Source organism: Mustela nivalis (genome assembly GCF_964662115.1).
Source record: "Mustela nivalis genome assembly, chromosome: 7".
Taxonomy (NCBI): domain Eukaryota; kingdom Metazoa; phylum Chordata; class Mammalia; order Carnivora; family Mustelidae; genus Mustela; species Mustela nivalis.
The window spans coordinates 118,418,833-118,432,757 of record NC_139026.1 but is presented as its reverse complement, the minus strand read 5'-3'; the positions used below and the strand labels follow the sequence as shown (position 1 = coordinate 118,432,757).

Sequence of the window (13,925 nt, the reverse complement as noted above, 5' to 3'; positions counted from 1 at the left end):
GTTTTGGGTTTCCTCCTTAAATGCAGTTTATAAGACGAGCATAGGCAGGAGGGCAGTGAGCCATTACAGCACACACATTTCTGGCTGTATTTCTGGCAAATACATTAAATTTATCATATAGTATAGAAACCACACCATGCATTATTTTGGCTCTAAATATTCTGGTGATATCATAAAATCTAGGAGTTTGGATGTGTTGCTATGACTAGGAGGACATAGGACAGCCTTGTTTGAGAGGAGGGTTCAAGCATTTCTGCAGCTGCCCTGAGCGACTGTCCACATTGACCTTCTTGTGTTTTCTCTGATTCTGTGACTTTAACAAGGGGATCTGCTCTAACCTTTTGTATTTTACTGCTCTTTCATCTTCTTGTCCCGATCATATAATCTATGGCAAGCTTGTTAATTTAGAAGAAATATTCTTCTTCTTTTTTTTTTAATCCATGCATATGGTCGGGGAGGGGTGTGGAGTGAGAAGATGTTGACAGTTCAGGCCTGGCCAGAAAGGCTACAAGACACATAAAACATCACACATTTACAGGGAGTTGAAAGAAAGAAAAAGGGACAGAAAGAAGAAAGAAGGAGAGAAGCAGAAGAGCAAAGAGGAGAAAGAAAGAGAAAAAAGCAAACGGACGAATGAAGTAAGTATATAGGGTTAGTGACCTTTCAGTCTTCTGAATATTACCCAGGCCCTGTGACTGCACAATTCTCATTAAATTCATTGGGAATAATCTGGCTAAATCCCTTCTTGACTCTTAAAAATAGCAGGAAACAATATTCTGAACTTAAAACAAATTTATAGCCGCTGTGCGCCGAGCCCAGCTGCACTCGAGGAACCTATTTTGCCCGCATTTGAATCATTAGCACCATATATGCACAAGGATTTAATTTTGGAATCTGGCATTCAGAACTTCTTTTGAGGATGTTAACTAACTTACTCTCAGACAGATCTTTCAGTCCAATAAGTGGAGGTACTCAAGCCCTTACAATCCTGGGTCACGAATCGACTCTCAGCTGCTCTAGGGGTGTTTGAAGATATACCAGGGGGGGCCCGCTGGAAAATGCAGGGTTTCTCATCATTGTCTGGGAGAGCATTAACAGGCTTTGATGGGTCTGATCACAACCCAGACAGTATATGAGTATTCTATGCCCACCGAGTTTATGATATTGATAAGAATCCTCAAAAATGAAACCTTAAGACTCAGCTCAAGTCTGTGACGGCTTCAGCAAAGTCAGACTAGATGAAAGTTTAGGGGTCCAACTGGCTGCTTGTAAATATGCCCGAAGAATCTGAAACCTGCAGAGCAGTTGGATCAAATTATCAGAGCGGTGGGTCCCACCACTGGGTGAACACCTCAAAGCCAGACTTGGCCTTGGACTTGGTATACACGCAAGGCCTCATGAACTGCTCTAACCATGGGCTTAGCCAGAAGGTGACCATGAACAGAACCCCTCCAAGAAGGTCCATTATCCGCAAACACTGGGAGACAGATTCATGACTCAGACAACGGAAAAACAAGAAACCGAGTTGATTTAGAAAGGACTCTGGGATGACCGTGGAACTCAAAACCAGAGCAGACCCCCTCTCTCAGTAAGTCCTGTGGTCTGACATGAGCTGGTTCAGGTGGTGGTGGCTATGGGTCTTCCTGGTTCAGGATTTGCCCATCTGTGCTCTGACCACAGCACACCCCACTGGATGGCTGGCCCTTGAACTCATACACCAACCGCATGTGTTCAAGAAGCCATTGCTGACCTTCAACATCCAGGGGGAAATTACCCCACTTTGGAATCTGGTGTAGATCTTTCTATTGTCTCCAGAGCTGTTGTCACCTTTCAGTTTTTCAATGATCCCTAGCTCTTTTGATAGGCAAGAAGACAGAAGAGATGAGGTAAGTTCTCTAGCAACTTCAGAGGGCTTTTAATTAACTCTGGCAAGAGAAAAAAACTAATAGGGCCGTTAACATGTTTGTCAGGTTACCAGAACTTCAGTATGTCCCCCCAGCCCTCTTCCCTATCACAGAGGGTCCCAGAGAGTCAGCTGGTGCTACTCTACAGAGAACCACCGAGAAGGCCCAGGACCCTCAGGGAAGGCAGGACGCACAGGAGAGGCTGGACTCCTGAGGGTCCGTGCAGGGTCATGGTGCAAACTCGAAGGCCCTATCTTCTACCTTGGAAAGATGTCCTTTGGACTACAGTGTTTTCCGAATTTAGGGGAACAGACGCTCTTCTGTTTCACCTTTCGGTCGCTGGGGGTATGTGAGGCGTGGGGTCACAGGAATTCTGTCAACCTGAGCCCACCGCAGGGAAACTCGGGGTTAAGTTCAACCGAAGAGAAGTTTGTTTTGCAGTTTAATAGGTCAATGGTGGCAGTGTCCTTTAAGGAAGCATACTAATTAGAGCAGCCCTTTCTACTTTCTGCCTCGCTGGGCAGTGTCATACTGTTGAGGAAACATTGATATACACCACACGCCCCATTAATAAATGACTGTGGGGGCCAAGGCTCAGTGCACTGCGATAAAGGAAGTGGGAGAAGTTGGAAAACTGACCTGTTCACCTTACTCTAATGATTAACTTGAAAGTATTTAAAAACTCTGATTGCTTGCACTGACGATTTCCCTTCGTGTGTGTCCATGGGGAAGAATTTTACAGAATCCTAACAAAATACAAAAGGAGGGGGGCGGAGGTTACCATTTAACTGCCGCTGGCCCCCCGTAAACAGCAAGTCACGGGTCTGAGAAGTCATTAGTCTGTTCTATTAATAAAAGGAGGCGGGGAAGGGGGGGGTGCTCCCCGGGGCGCCGCTCTCCCGCGCACCATCGTAGCCGTGGTTTCCGGCACCCCCATTTCGTGGCACGCCCACTGGAAACGCTGTTGTCACACTGCCAACTCCGTGGCAGGCAGAACTGACAAACTTTGCCTGTCTCGGTTTTGCAGGATTGTGATGAAAATAAATAGTCAGGCTGCTGCCTGTGAGATTTCCTTCTCCTGGAGTTTGCAAACACAGTCCATGTCCTAGATGTGCTGCGTTAAACAAAGTATGTTACCCAGTTCCCTCCGTCGAGAGCTGGGATTGTCACCATTTGGCAATTACTGATGGAGAAGGAAACCTCATTCCCTGCTGCATATACATGTGGATGAAGGAAAGCAATATTTATGGCTCATGCTTGGAGACCAGATGCTGCGTGGCATCTCTCTTCTAGGACTTTGAGAGAAATTGAAACCGAGAAGCACGGCGAAGGAGGCTTGGGGGCGGGGGGGAGGGGAGAGACACACGTGAAATCTACCCTATTTTTTGTGTTTTTTATTTTTTTCATACCTGATTGTATGGTGCTGTCTATGACGGTTGGCTTCTCTGTGGTCAGCACAGTGGTACCGCCTGAAAAACACACAAAAAAGTAACATACGAAAATCAGAAAGAGGAAGCATTGTGCATAATATGCAGTAAGGAAATGCTGTATGCTCAGGTACATCTGTTCAAGGCAAACCTTCTCCCCAGAAAATCCTTCCTTTAATTCCACCCGTGGAAACCGTTTTACTGAGATTTTACCCACCGCAAGATCAAGCGCGCATAAACCACGATTCTGTACTCAACACATGTATTCCTAAAAGCGTCCAGGCTGTACGGAGGGCCTGAGACTTCGTTCCAAGGGCATTCCCTGACTCCCTCGGCTAAGCATGCTACACAGTTGGAACCGTGGAAAAGCCAAAGCCTCCACACGTCCTCAGTGACTTGGGAATTAAACTCGACCTGGGGCTCTGAGCTTCAAATAGTTTCCCAAGGTCTCAGATGCGCGCCTTCAGGGGCGGCGCCAGGCTGTTCCCCACAGTCTGTTTGGAAAACTGAAGCTTCACGTGGGTGGCAGGAGTTCCTTCTTTCTTTAGCAGCTGAAGTGGTTTGTTTTTCCCAAGGACAAATATTCTGCCCAGCATGTGATTTGGAGAAGCTGCGGGAGAAGGCAGGAGCAGAAACACTGCGTCACAGGCCCGGAGCCCTGGAAGGTGGCGCGGATGACCTCCTGAACCGAATCAGCTTCCAATCAGCTGGGGTTGACTTTGGGATTCCGGGCGAAGGAACCAGGTGACATTTCAGCTTCCCCCTCTTTTGTACTGCATCTTGGTGCTTCTGTTTTCTGCTCCTCCTCATTAAACCTCTGTGTTTTTTTCTGTTTTGTTTTAAGATTTTGTTTATCTGACAGAGAGAGAGACAGCACAAGCAGGAGGAGAGGGAGAGGCAGGCTCCCCACCAAGCATGGAGCCTGATGTGGAGCTGGATCCCAGGACCCCGGGATCATGACCTGAGCCGAAGGCAGACGCTTAACCGACTGAGCCCCCTGGGCACCCCTAAACCTCTGTTTTAAGGTAGTGTTTTAGAACTTGCCAACCATAAGAATCACCTGAGGGCCTGCTGAAGCTGTAGTTGCCAATCCACTAATCCTCCTCAGATCTCACCGAACCAGCATGTCCAGAGGTAAGGCCTTGAAATTTGAATTTTTGAAAGCTCCTCAGATGAGTGTTAGTACCTACTACGTGTGGGAGACACTGGCTTGCTGTTTATTGCTTAGGTGTTTGAGAAAAGCCATTTCTCCTGAGAGTGTCTGGTATAGTCAGAGAGCATGTATTTGTTGCCCCAAGAGATAAGACCTTGGGCAGACTCGGGGGCAGGGCATGGGGTGGGCTCATGCACATCATGGAGAGTTTTGGAGGCGGTTCTCCGGTGTCAACGTACACCTTCCAGTAGTATCGCTCAGTCAAGCTCTGTGATCATTTCTATTCTGTCCAGGCCCCGCAGCTCCCACAGATCAGAAATCATCCCGATCGTGAATCAGAGAGCTGTAAAATCATACTCTTGGGATGGTGGGAAGAGTGTGGAGCTAATCGACTGCAGTATCAAGTCAGGTTACCCTGGGTCTCCCCGTAAATATGCTGGATGAGCGGTCACAGGTGTGCGTGGCCTCAGTGAGGCAGGCGCTAGGAAGAAGGAATTTTATATATTATGGGTTAAGAAGGTGAATCTATAATGGCAGAATTGGAGGGAGGCCAGAATACATTAGCGTTCTGTTCCCAGTGGTCTTAGGGGAGAAAGACTCAAGGTGAAAATTCACTTTTTTAAAACCGATATGCATTATCAGTTTTGCTATAGGTTGGGAGCCAAATTCCGCTGTTGAGTACACACAGATCCGATGTGAAATTTGGCCTCCCGGTGCCTTTGAAACCAATTGTATTATCTAATGACTTCAAAGGCATTTGCAAATGAGTAACTTCAGGGGTGAATTTTCACCTTGGCAAGCAAGTACAGGAGAGCGCAATCTCTCCTCATTTCCATGCATTCGGTACAGTTCACCTGGAATTCACTGTTGTTTGTAAGTAACAAGCATATTGCTAAAATACTTATTTCCCACTATATTCAAAACGTTACCCCAGGAAGGAGAGATTGAAGTGACGCCGTCTGCATGAAAGAACCAATCACTGAGCAAGAGAGCATTCATCCTAATTTCTACCTTCCCTCCGCTCAAGGTTAAAGTGAGGATGCTTTTACCTCGGCTCTGTTATACTCAACGTGCCCAGTTTGAGGCTTTGCCGGTAAAGGCTGTGACAGAAGGAGCAAGGAAGGTGCAGAGCTGCGCCCGAGCCTAGACGTGAGCTGTTCCTATGCGAGAGCACACCCTGGATGTTGGGAGGCTTCTGCTTCCCACAAAAACATCTACACATGAGCACACCCTTTCTCAGAGAAGAAGAACCCATAGCTCCATAAAACAAAATAAGTAAACAAAAACAAAAACAAAGACAAATACAAAACCCAAGTTGGCTGTTAATGCAATAAATGAAGTTGAAACATGAGATTCCTACTGAAATCACCTCTTCTTGATGGGGGCAGGGAGCGGGTATTAACAAGACCTCTGGAAGTTCCTAATATATGTATGTATTTATAGATACTGAGACAAGTGGGCTGACTTGAGAAAATGGCTTTTCTTTTTTGCCACGGTAATATGAAAAAAAAATTAGAACTTTTTTCAGTGTAACCAATAAATGATTTTAAATGCTGTAGATAAACTATAAACTTGTAACTCTTAGAAGACTGTCAGTGTTTCCACTATAAATGACCCATTTTCTGTGGTGTGTTACTCATTGCCGTACATAATTTGCTCCAGGCTAACATACTTGCCTGTTTCATTCAAAGGCCTTAGTTTCAATTGATTCAGTCATGAACTGATGCAAAAATAAGAAGGTTGGTTGTTCTGAAACGAGGAGTAAATCTGAGGCTTTGTTTCTAATCAATATTAACTGACCACTTTAGGGTTTATAAAGAAAGAACCCTCTCCACAACAGGGCAATTGAAAGGGTATACTGTGATGAGTATAGTCGTTCCTTTTTAGGAGGAATTTCACTACGGATGTGTGATGGGGTCCACGAAAGCCCTGAGGTCTGTGACAGGGTGTTTACAAGCAATCCTGGGAAGGTTCCCCAGGACCTGGTTCATAGAATGGTACTCTGTTCTTAATACCAGCTGTAGGGGGTTCAGCTTGAACTTGACATCTCGCAAAGAAAATGCTTCTGCATTAATTAGTTTTTGTGGCTTGTGGCTACTTACATACAGGATTTGTTTTCAGAAGCCCATGGTAACATTTATTGGCCCTATGACTGTAAGCGATTATCCTGGAAATTTGGAGGGGGGCAGCCTTAGAAGCTGGGATTTAAATGGAAACCCGGTTCATGGTACAACATTTCTGAGCTCGATCTGACCCCTTATTCTCTCTGAGAGTGGGGCTCTCTCGTTCCTTCAGAGGAGAGCTTTTGAAGGAGTTGGAAATGTACTGTGGGACGTTTCCTTGCAGATTTCATATTAATGTGTTAGCCAATAACATGGCACTCTTAGGAAGTTAGATGGGAACGCCTTCAGTTTCGCCCATGGAAATTAATTATGTGGGCTCTCTGAGTCCCTTCTGGGTGAAAATACAGACGTGCAGCCAAGGGCTCATGTTTAATGTAAAATGAGAGTCAGATGCTAGATGAAACTGCATTTTGACCCGGGTGGCAGTAAAGGTCCCACAGTGCCTTTGGCCACAATCGGGTGAAAATCCTACTGCCTTGGCGCATTTCCAACTGGTACAATCCCATTCCCCTCCCCCCCCTTGTCTAATATTTCCTCTGCCATTCCAAGGAGAAGAGAAGGTCACTTTCGAGCTCTCAAGGTTTTAGAATGTTACGGAGTAATACCCTAAATTAATTAGTGAGGTATTTGGCACACACCATCCCTGATACATTTGCTAGTTGTTCCTGATGTGAAATAAGAACTAATTCTGCCTTTGTAGGTTTTAATGTAACAGGATTTACAAAATCCCCACTTAAAAGCTGCATCTCAAATAGAAGCCCAATTTCATCAATTCGTTGGGTAAAGGTTCCACTCAAAACATTTCACCCTGGTTAGAAAATGAAAAGAAACGTTCTAAAGTGTGTGGTTAGTATGGGTCATGTGTGTGTTATGAGGGTGGGGGTTTGGAGATAAGGATGAGTCGTGCACATTTAGCCATGGTGGAGAAATTCTTATTCGATTAAGACCATCCTAGCCTCTGACTCTGGACACGGCTCAAATTATTGTTTTGCGTGGTGGTGGCAGGACAGCAGGAGGGAAGGAAGATGGCGCTGAAGCTCTGCCACCACCCGGACCCCGGCCATGGTCAGGGCCGGGAGCAGTTACGTGAACACACACACACACACACACACACACACACACACACACACACACAGGAACTAGCCAGTCTCAACCCCAACATGACTGAAATGGCACAGCAATGGGATGAGGATGGTTTCTGCACCTGTGAGCTGGAAGTCATCACCTGTGCCGCTGTGGCAGTTGGCCTGGTCGTCATCACATTCATCCACCAGGTTCCCATTGGGAGTGGTTGGTCCAGCTGTAGGTGCTGAAACGAGATCCAAGGATTATGATCTCACACCTCTGCAATGTACTTATAGGGCTCTGGCTAGGGAATCCGCTAACGCCTTTGCAGAAAACTCTAATCCATGGTAAGAAGGCCAGGGGCATGGCTTGCCTCTCTTTCAGGCACTAAATATACTTGGATTTAGCAGAATGCATTGGGGACCGCTTTGTTTTGGTATTTGATCACTATCTGCCGAGGAGAGTTGGCAGCCCTAGCGTTTTATACATTGTAATCTACATAAACATCCTTTTTCTGAAAAGTGCTTGAGTTCTCTCACTGGTTATTTATTCATGACCCTGGAATTGAGAACTTTGATGAGAGAGATCCTGCTTCAAATGTTTCTCCTTTCATTTTCAACGTGCTAGAGAACTCGCTTGTCATGAATTCTTTTACATTCTTAGGATTTGCTAAGTTTGCTAAGTTGGTATTATAATTTTTCCCCAAAAGGGAGTCTCAAGATTCTCTTTTAGGACAATATTGTTCTTTATTTTTTTTAAATTAGATTTAATCCATTTCCCTTTAAGTAAGCTCCACAACTTGGGACCCCCCTCTCGGGAGCAGGTGTTTGAGAGGAGTTATCTTAGATATCCTGGGGTCATTTTCCCTGAACTCCCTAGGGGATTGCATTCCAACCCTGGCAGGTAGTCCTGTATCTTTGAGCTTGTAGTTGAAAAGTAGCCAACATTAATCAAAGACAGCTTTTGAAGTTCTTTAAATTTAGTTTGGTCTATTATTTTTCTGCCTGTTACTCATTCTTGCAATCTGTTTAATATTTTACAGTTTTCGGCATTACATTTCACTTTACAAGACTTGAGATAAGGTACAGCTCTCTTGATGTCTGAGAACCAGACAAGACACTGGGAGCGGGTGTGTGGGGGGGTGTGGGGGGGTACTGTTCTCTGAGAGCTTCTGGCCAGTAGAACTGTATTGGTAACTGCTTCTTCCTCAATAAAAATTTGATACTCTTTGTAATTGTGCTTAATTATTGAGTAGAGTTATGACAAATATAGAAACGTAGCTAGTTTCAACTTCCCTAACTGTCCAGGACACACACCAATAATAACTAGGAAGAATGTGTATTCCATCCAGGTGTACAATGTAGACTTTGTACAATGCCAAGCACACATTCTGGACTCCACTTGTCATTATCACTGAATCAAGAGAACCCTTCCTGGAGGCCCAGATGCTCGTGATGCTTTCAAGTATTTAAAACTCTCTATTCATCCTTCTTACGGTATTTATCGAGAAGGAGTGCTTCATTGGAAGAGACCCAGGGTAGGACATGGTTTAAACTGAAAAAGTAGAAAGTGAATAATCTTAATATCCCAACTTTAATACTTGAATGTATTTTCTCTTCTGTGATTCTCTAATTATTTCTCATAAATGCTAGCCCGAAGTAGGATGGGCACGTGTGCAAGGCTGAGTTGTAACCCCCTGTCTTTCTCTGTTCCTCTAGGTATCTTCTGGAGCGTAAGGCATGGAGTAGTTATTTACTAAGGGATGTTAATCATTTTAAGGAATTAAAAACCAAACAAATAAACAAAAAACAAATCACTCCCTTTCACCTGTTGTGTCAAAAAGCTTTGTTACTTTCCCCGGACGTTGGCTTCTCCTATGGCTCCGAGTAACTTCCTCACTTTTGTGAGTGCTTGGAAACATCTGCAGCAAATCTCTTCACCAACTATTTCTACCTCACTACAAGAGTGGACACTGGCAAACTGCCACCAGCCTCAGTCTTTTCAACCAGCAATTCATTCCACCTCTTAAATCAGTGTTGCTTTCCAGAATCCAGGCTCATGGCTTGCACCATAGTGGCAGACTCCCTTTTCCAGAGGAGCACATTTCTTAGCCAATGGAATGAACATGTCTGCAATTGGCTTGATCTGCCTGTCTCTTCTCTTTCTCAGTACCTTTGCCAAAGTCCTGGCACATAGTCATTCTTAGTCTGTGTTGATAGTGACTGGGTAGTTCAGAGGTCTGGACATGGCTCCAGATATAGAAACAACTACACAATAAAGAATGGGAGATAATGGCCTACTTCAAAATAAATACATACAAAAGTAGCTATGAATTATTCACTAGGATGGTGATTTATAGCTTGAGATTCTCTAGTGCATAAGCAAAGTTTTATGATGTTTAATGTGCTCAAGAATGTAATTATATTTGGGTAGCTCAAAACACAAATAATTTTGAAACCACGAGAAGGTGGTATTAAAAAGCATTCTTCAAAACAACCATAAGCATATGTTCAGTTGATTAACATCTGGGAACCAACAATAGCCATCCTCAGAGCTAACCTGAAGGAAGACCTTTATGGGGATGGAAAAGTTGGTTACTCATTGATGCTCAAATCTAAGGCAGATGGGAATTCTAATGCACAAAAGCATTCGACAGTACAATAAACAAACATGGCATCATTTTTTTTCAAACATTCCTCTTATTTATTATGTGATAAAAGGGCAGAGCTGCGTGCAGTTCCAAGGTCAGTGTGTGAAATGAATTTGTCCTTGGTATGACTTTCATATGATAAATTTACGCAGTAATATCCTTGAATGGATCTCAGTGCCCATTCAGACATATTATCTCATGTAAAGTTTTGTTTCTCTGCAGCAATCTGAGAAATTCATTCAGGGTAATGCTGCTATTTCAGTCTGTCAACTGTCCCTTCCCACTAGGATGTGATGGTAGTTACCACTGCAGACAGAAACTTGAATCAGACAGATGGCTGAACAAGACTGAAAAAGTCAAAAGAACTGGTGATTTCCAGGCATTGAGGGCAAACTGCCTAATGGGTGGGGGAGTTTACTTTGGAGTGATGGGAGTATCTTGGAACTAGATAGAACAATGTCTTGGTTGCATAAATAATTGTGAATGTATTAAAAGCCCCTGAGTTGTTCACTTAAAAATGATCAATTTCCTATTATGCGAATTTCATCTCAATAAATATTTTTTAAAAAAGTCAAAGGAGGCAACCCACAGAACCTGAGGAGAGCTCTGCGAACAACCAAAACACTGTTCGCAAGACAACCAAGGCACTGTTGCGTGGGGTGTGCTGGAATGTTGAGCCTCCCGGACTGGCAGACCCAGAGACAGGATCACCCGGGGGAAAACTAGCCATTTGCAGCAGCACCCTCAGGGGCATAAATGCATGAAGAAAGAGATTTAAGAATTGGGGAACTAGAAGGGACTCTGGGAATTGTAATTACCTTCTAGTTCACAGCCCAGCAGCTCCATCCTCAGCCCTAGTCCTCCATGAGTGGCTCTCTCAGGGTAGATCCTGATGAATCGTGTGGAAAGAGGTGGAAAAGTCCGCAGCTCAGGAGTATCGTAGTTGTTGTTGCCTTCAAAAGACTGTGAAGTATGAGAAACGCCATTACTGATAAAACCTCCCTTTTGGCAGAAAAGTCTCCCCTTCAGGACTCTTAATAAGGCAGAGAAATAGACTCCATCCCATCGCTTCATAAATGGCTGACACCTCTTTTACAAACGAGGAAGTGGGAAAAAAAACCCAACAATTAAAGCTTCTCCAAGAAGTGACAGATACCATTTCTCAGAAGCTTTGGAGCACACACGGATGCTATCCCAGAAGCTGAGGGTTTAATGAGACACGTTTTCAATGACATGCTGATGTGCCTGGGAGAAGTGACACTTCCACTACTTCCTTGAGGTGGAGGAAGATAACTCAGGAAGAGAAGCTGCCATTTTTCAGAGCTAGAATAGACAGCACATTTCCAACAACGATGCCTGTTACATCCTCTTAAAGGAGCCGGTCCTAGTTTTGCTAAGACTCATAGAAGGGATTAAACTCCTGAAGTAGGAGATATTAAACGTAATGCCGTGCAAACACAATTTAGTCAGGAACTGGTGTTATTCCAACACTCTGAAATTGCTATTTACTGAAGCAGTACCACCCGTGGGAGGGAGGCATTTGTACATAAAAGACCTTCTCATCTCAGGAAGGTAACAAGGGTCCTGAGCATGGAGTGAGGTCCTGAGGGCGGGCTGAACTGCAGAGTAAATGAAGTACATTCCTAACTTGAATACGCTGTGGCATTCTTCCACAGCCAGGCAGCCCATGGCCGGTGCGGCAACTTGATTATTTTAGTCCCCTTTTTACACAGACCGGAAGGTCAAAATCCTTGAGTGGAATTGTAAGAAGTTGGAACAATAACTTTTGCAAGAAACAGATAAGACTTCTTATGTCCTCTTCTTTCAACATCATTCTTAATCCCGTCCAGGGTGGGAGGTGGGGTAGGGGGATTAGGAAAATCAAACCACCTTATCATTGAGAGTGTCTCTTATATGCATCAAACATTGCGCAATATTTACAGGTGCAAGGCGTTGTTCTAAGTGCTTGAAATAGAAGAATTCATTTTATCCTCGGGTAGGTTCTATCATTACACCCAGATTACAGATAAGGCACAGAGAAGTTGAGTAATGTGCCCATGGCTCTAGGTATAATAAGTGTCAGAACCAGGGTTCAAACCTATGTAGTCTTGACTGGTGCCCTAAGAAAGGATCTAGTCTAATCTCATTAAATTCAGGAAATTGAGGCCTATGACCAAGGCAATATATTTAGTTTTCTTATGTTTCCTTAAATGTATTGCAGTTTGGACTACCAAACCTAGCAGATCAGATTGAGTGGATGGCCAGCCCCAGGCCATGTCAGTCAGGAGTGGGGACGATACCCAATGGCTGGGTCAAGACGTTCCAAACCAGCAAAAGATGGGATCATTCAGCAGGAGAAAAATCAGGGCTAAAGGGGGCACACATGTAAGAGAAGAGAGAGAACAACTGGGTGGGCTGTGACATGACTAGAGGTTCTCTGAGTTCTAGAAGGAAATTAATCACCCTTTTCCAGTTCAGAAAAGCCTCCAGGAATCTAAAAGGACATGGTTAACATAGCCCCGCTTCTCCCCCTTAAGGCTTCCTTCTATCATTTTCACGTAAATAATAGTAAATTCACAATTGGGGTTCTGCACTCTTGATGGAACATAGCTGGCTTCCAGTCACTGAGAATCTGACATACGTTATTGTTAGGCACAATTAAGTGTCGTCAGCGAGGTATAATTAGGATGAAAACAACATTGCTACACATGCCTGTTCTGTTGATGTTAACAAAGCTCCAACAATCACAGGAGAAAAGCACTTAGAGTTATGGAATCCGGGCTCTTCTTCTCATTTTAACTCGAGTCAAGAATTAGCACAATGTAAAAACATTATAAAAGCTGACGGGGATGAGCTGGGAAGAGTATTAGCAGTAAAGAGCCATATGGAACTGGGCTAACTTTGTTAACATGAGGCTGTTTGTGAAGTATCTTTGTGTCCTTTTACTAATCATGTTCTGGAAGAAGAGAGCTCTGGGACCTTAGATCCCCTCTCCTCTCCTGAGAAGTCTAGTTAATGCAGAGACTCTGATATACCTTGTCCATTATGGCTACCAGAAGATAGGAAGTGAGAAGTAAGGTCTTTTCAATCCTTCAAAGTCCTGTTTCATTCATAAAAACAGTGCTCACTCTAGTATTACATGAAAGATACTTGGCATTCTACGCAGGTAACCCTCATTTGTAAGCTTAAATATAATATGTTAAATATCATTGTATACGTAATTGTTACATATGTTAAATATAATGGGTTAAATATCGTCATACAGTTCAGTAATAGTTATGCTCCTAACCTGAAGGTTTTACCCCTGCCCGCTCACTCTAGTATTACATGAAAGATACTTGGCATTCTACGCAGGTAACCCTCATTTGTAAGCTTAAATATAATATGTTAAATATCATTGTATACGTTATTGTTACATATGTTAAATATAATGGGTTAAATATCGTCATACAGTTCAGTAATAGTTATGCTCCTAACCTGAAGGTTTTACCCGTGCCCTTTTGCATCTTAAAAGATTTTATGTCGGGAGAGGGACATACTAGGAGTCGCAGACTGGACTCTGTAAATAATTTAGACGGTTTTGTGGTTTTAAATATCACAGGA

General features: G+C 43.8%; 1 protein-coding gene and 1 long non-coding RNA gene across 8 annotated transcripts in view; one reads left to right on the top strand and one right to left on the bottom strand.

Annotated features, from left to right (window-relative positions):
- The window catches only part of NRP1 (neuropilin 1), a 138,151-nt gene that overhangs the window by 14,058 nt on the left and 110,168 nt on the right, over positions 1-13,925 (bottom strand). For 4 of the 6 annotated variants that reach the window (XM_082740756.1, XM_082740755.1, XM_082740753.1 and 1 more), the window contains 3 exons: positions 11,141-11,285; positions 7,812-7,916; positions 3,314-3,373 (listed from right to left, as the gene is read on the bottom strand). In XM_082740756.1, the coding sequence (XP_082596882.1) occupies positions 3,314-3,373; positions 7,812-7,916; positions 11,141-11,285 (310 nt within the window). The remainder of the gene's footprint in view (positions 1-3,313; positions 3,374-7,811; positions 7,917-11,140; positions 11,286-13,925) is intronic. The other 2 variants (XM_082740757.1, XM_082740758.1) reach the window with 1 other exon arrangement.
- LOC309869495 lies at positions 3,387-5,835 on the top strand. 2 transcript variants are annotated; one of them, XR_014314207.1, is made up of 3 exons: positions 3,387-4,075; positions 4,176-4,356; positions 5,419-5,835. It is a non-coding gene; the product is annotated as an uncharacterized lncRNA (long non-coding RNA). The 2 variants fall into 2 exon arrangements; XR_014314208.1 differs by having other exon boundaries at positions 3,395-4,075; positions 5,512-5,835.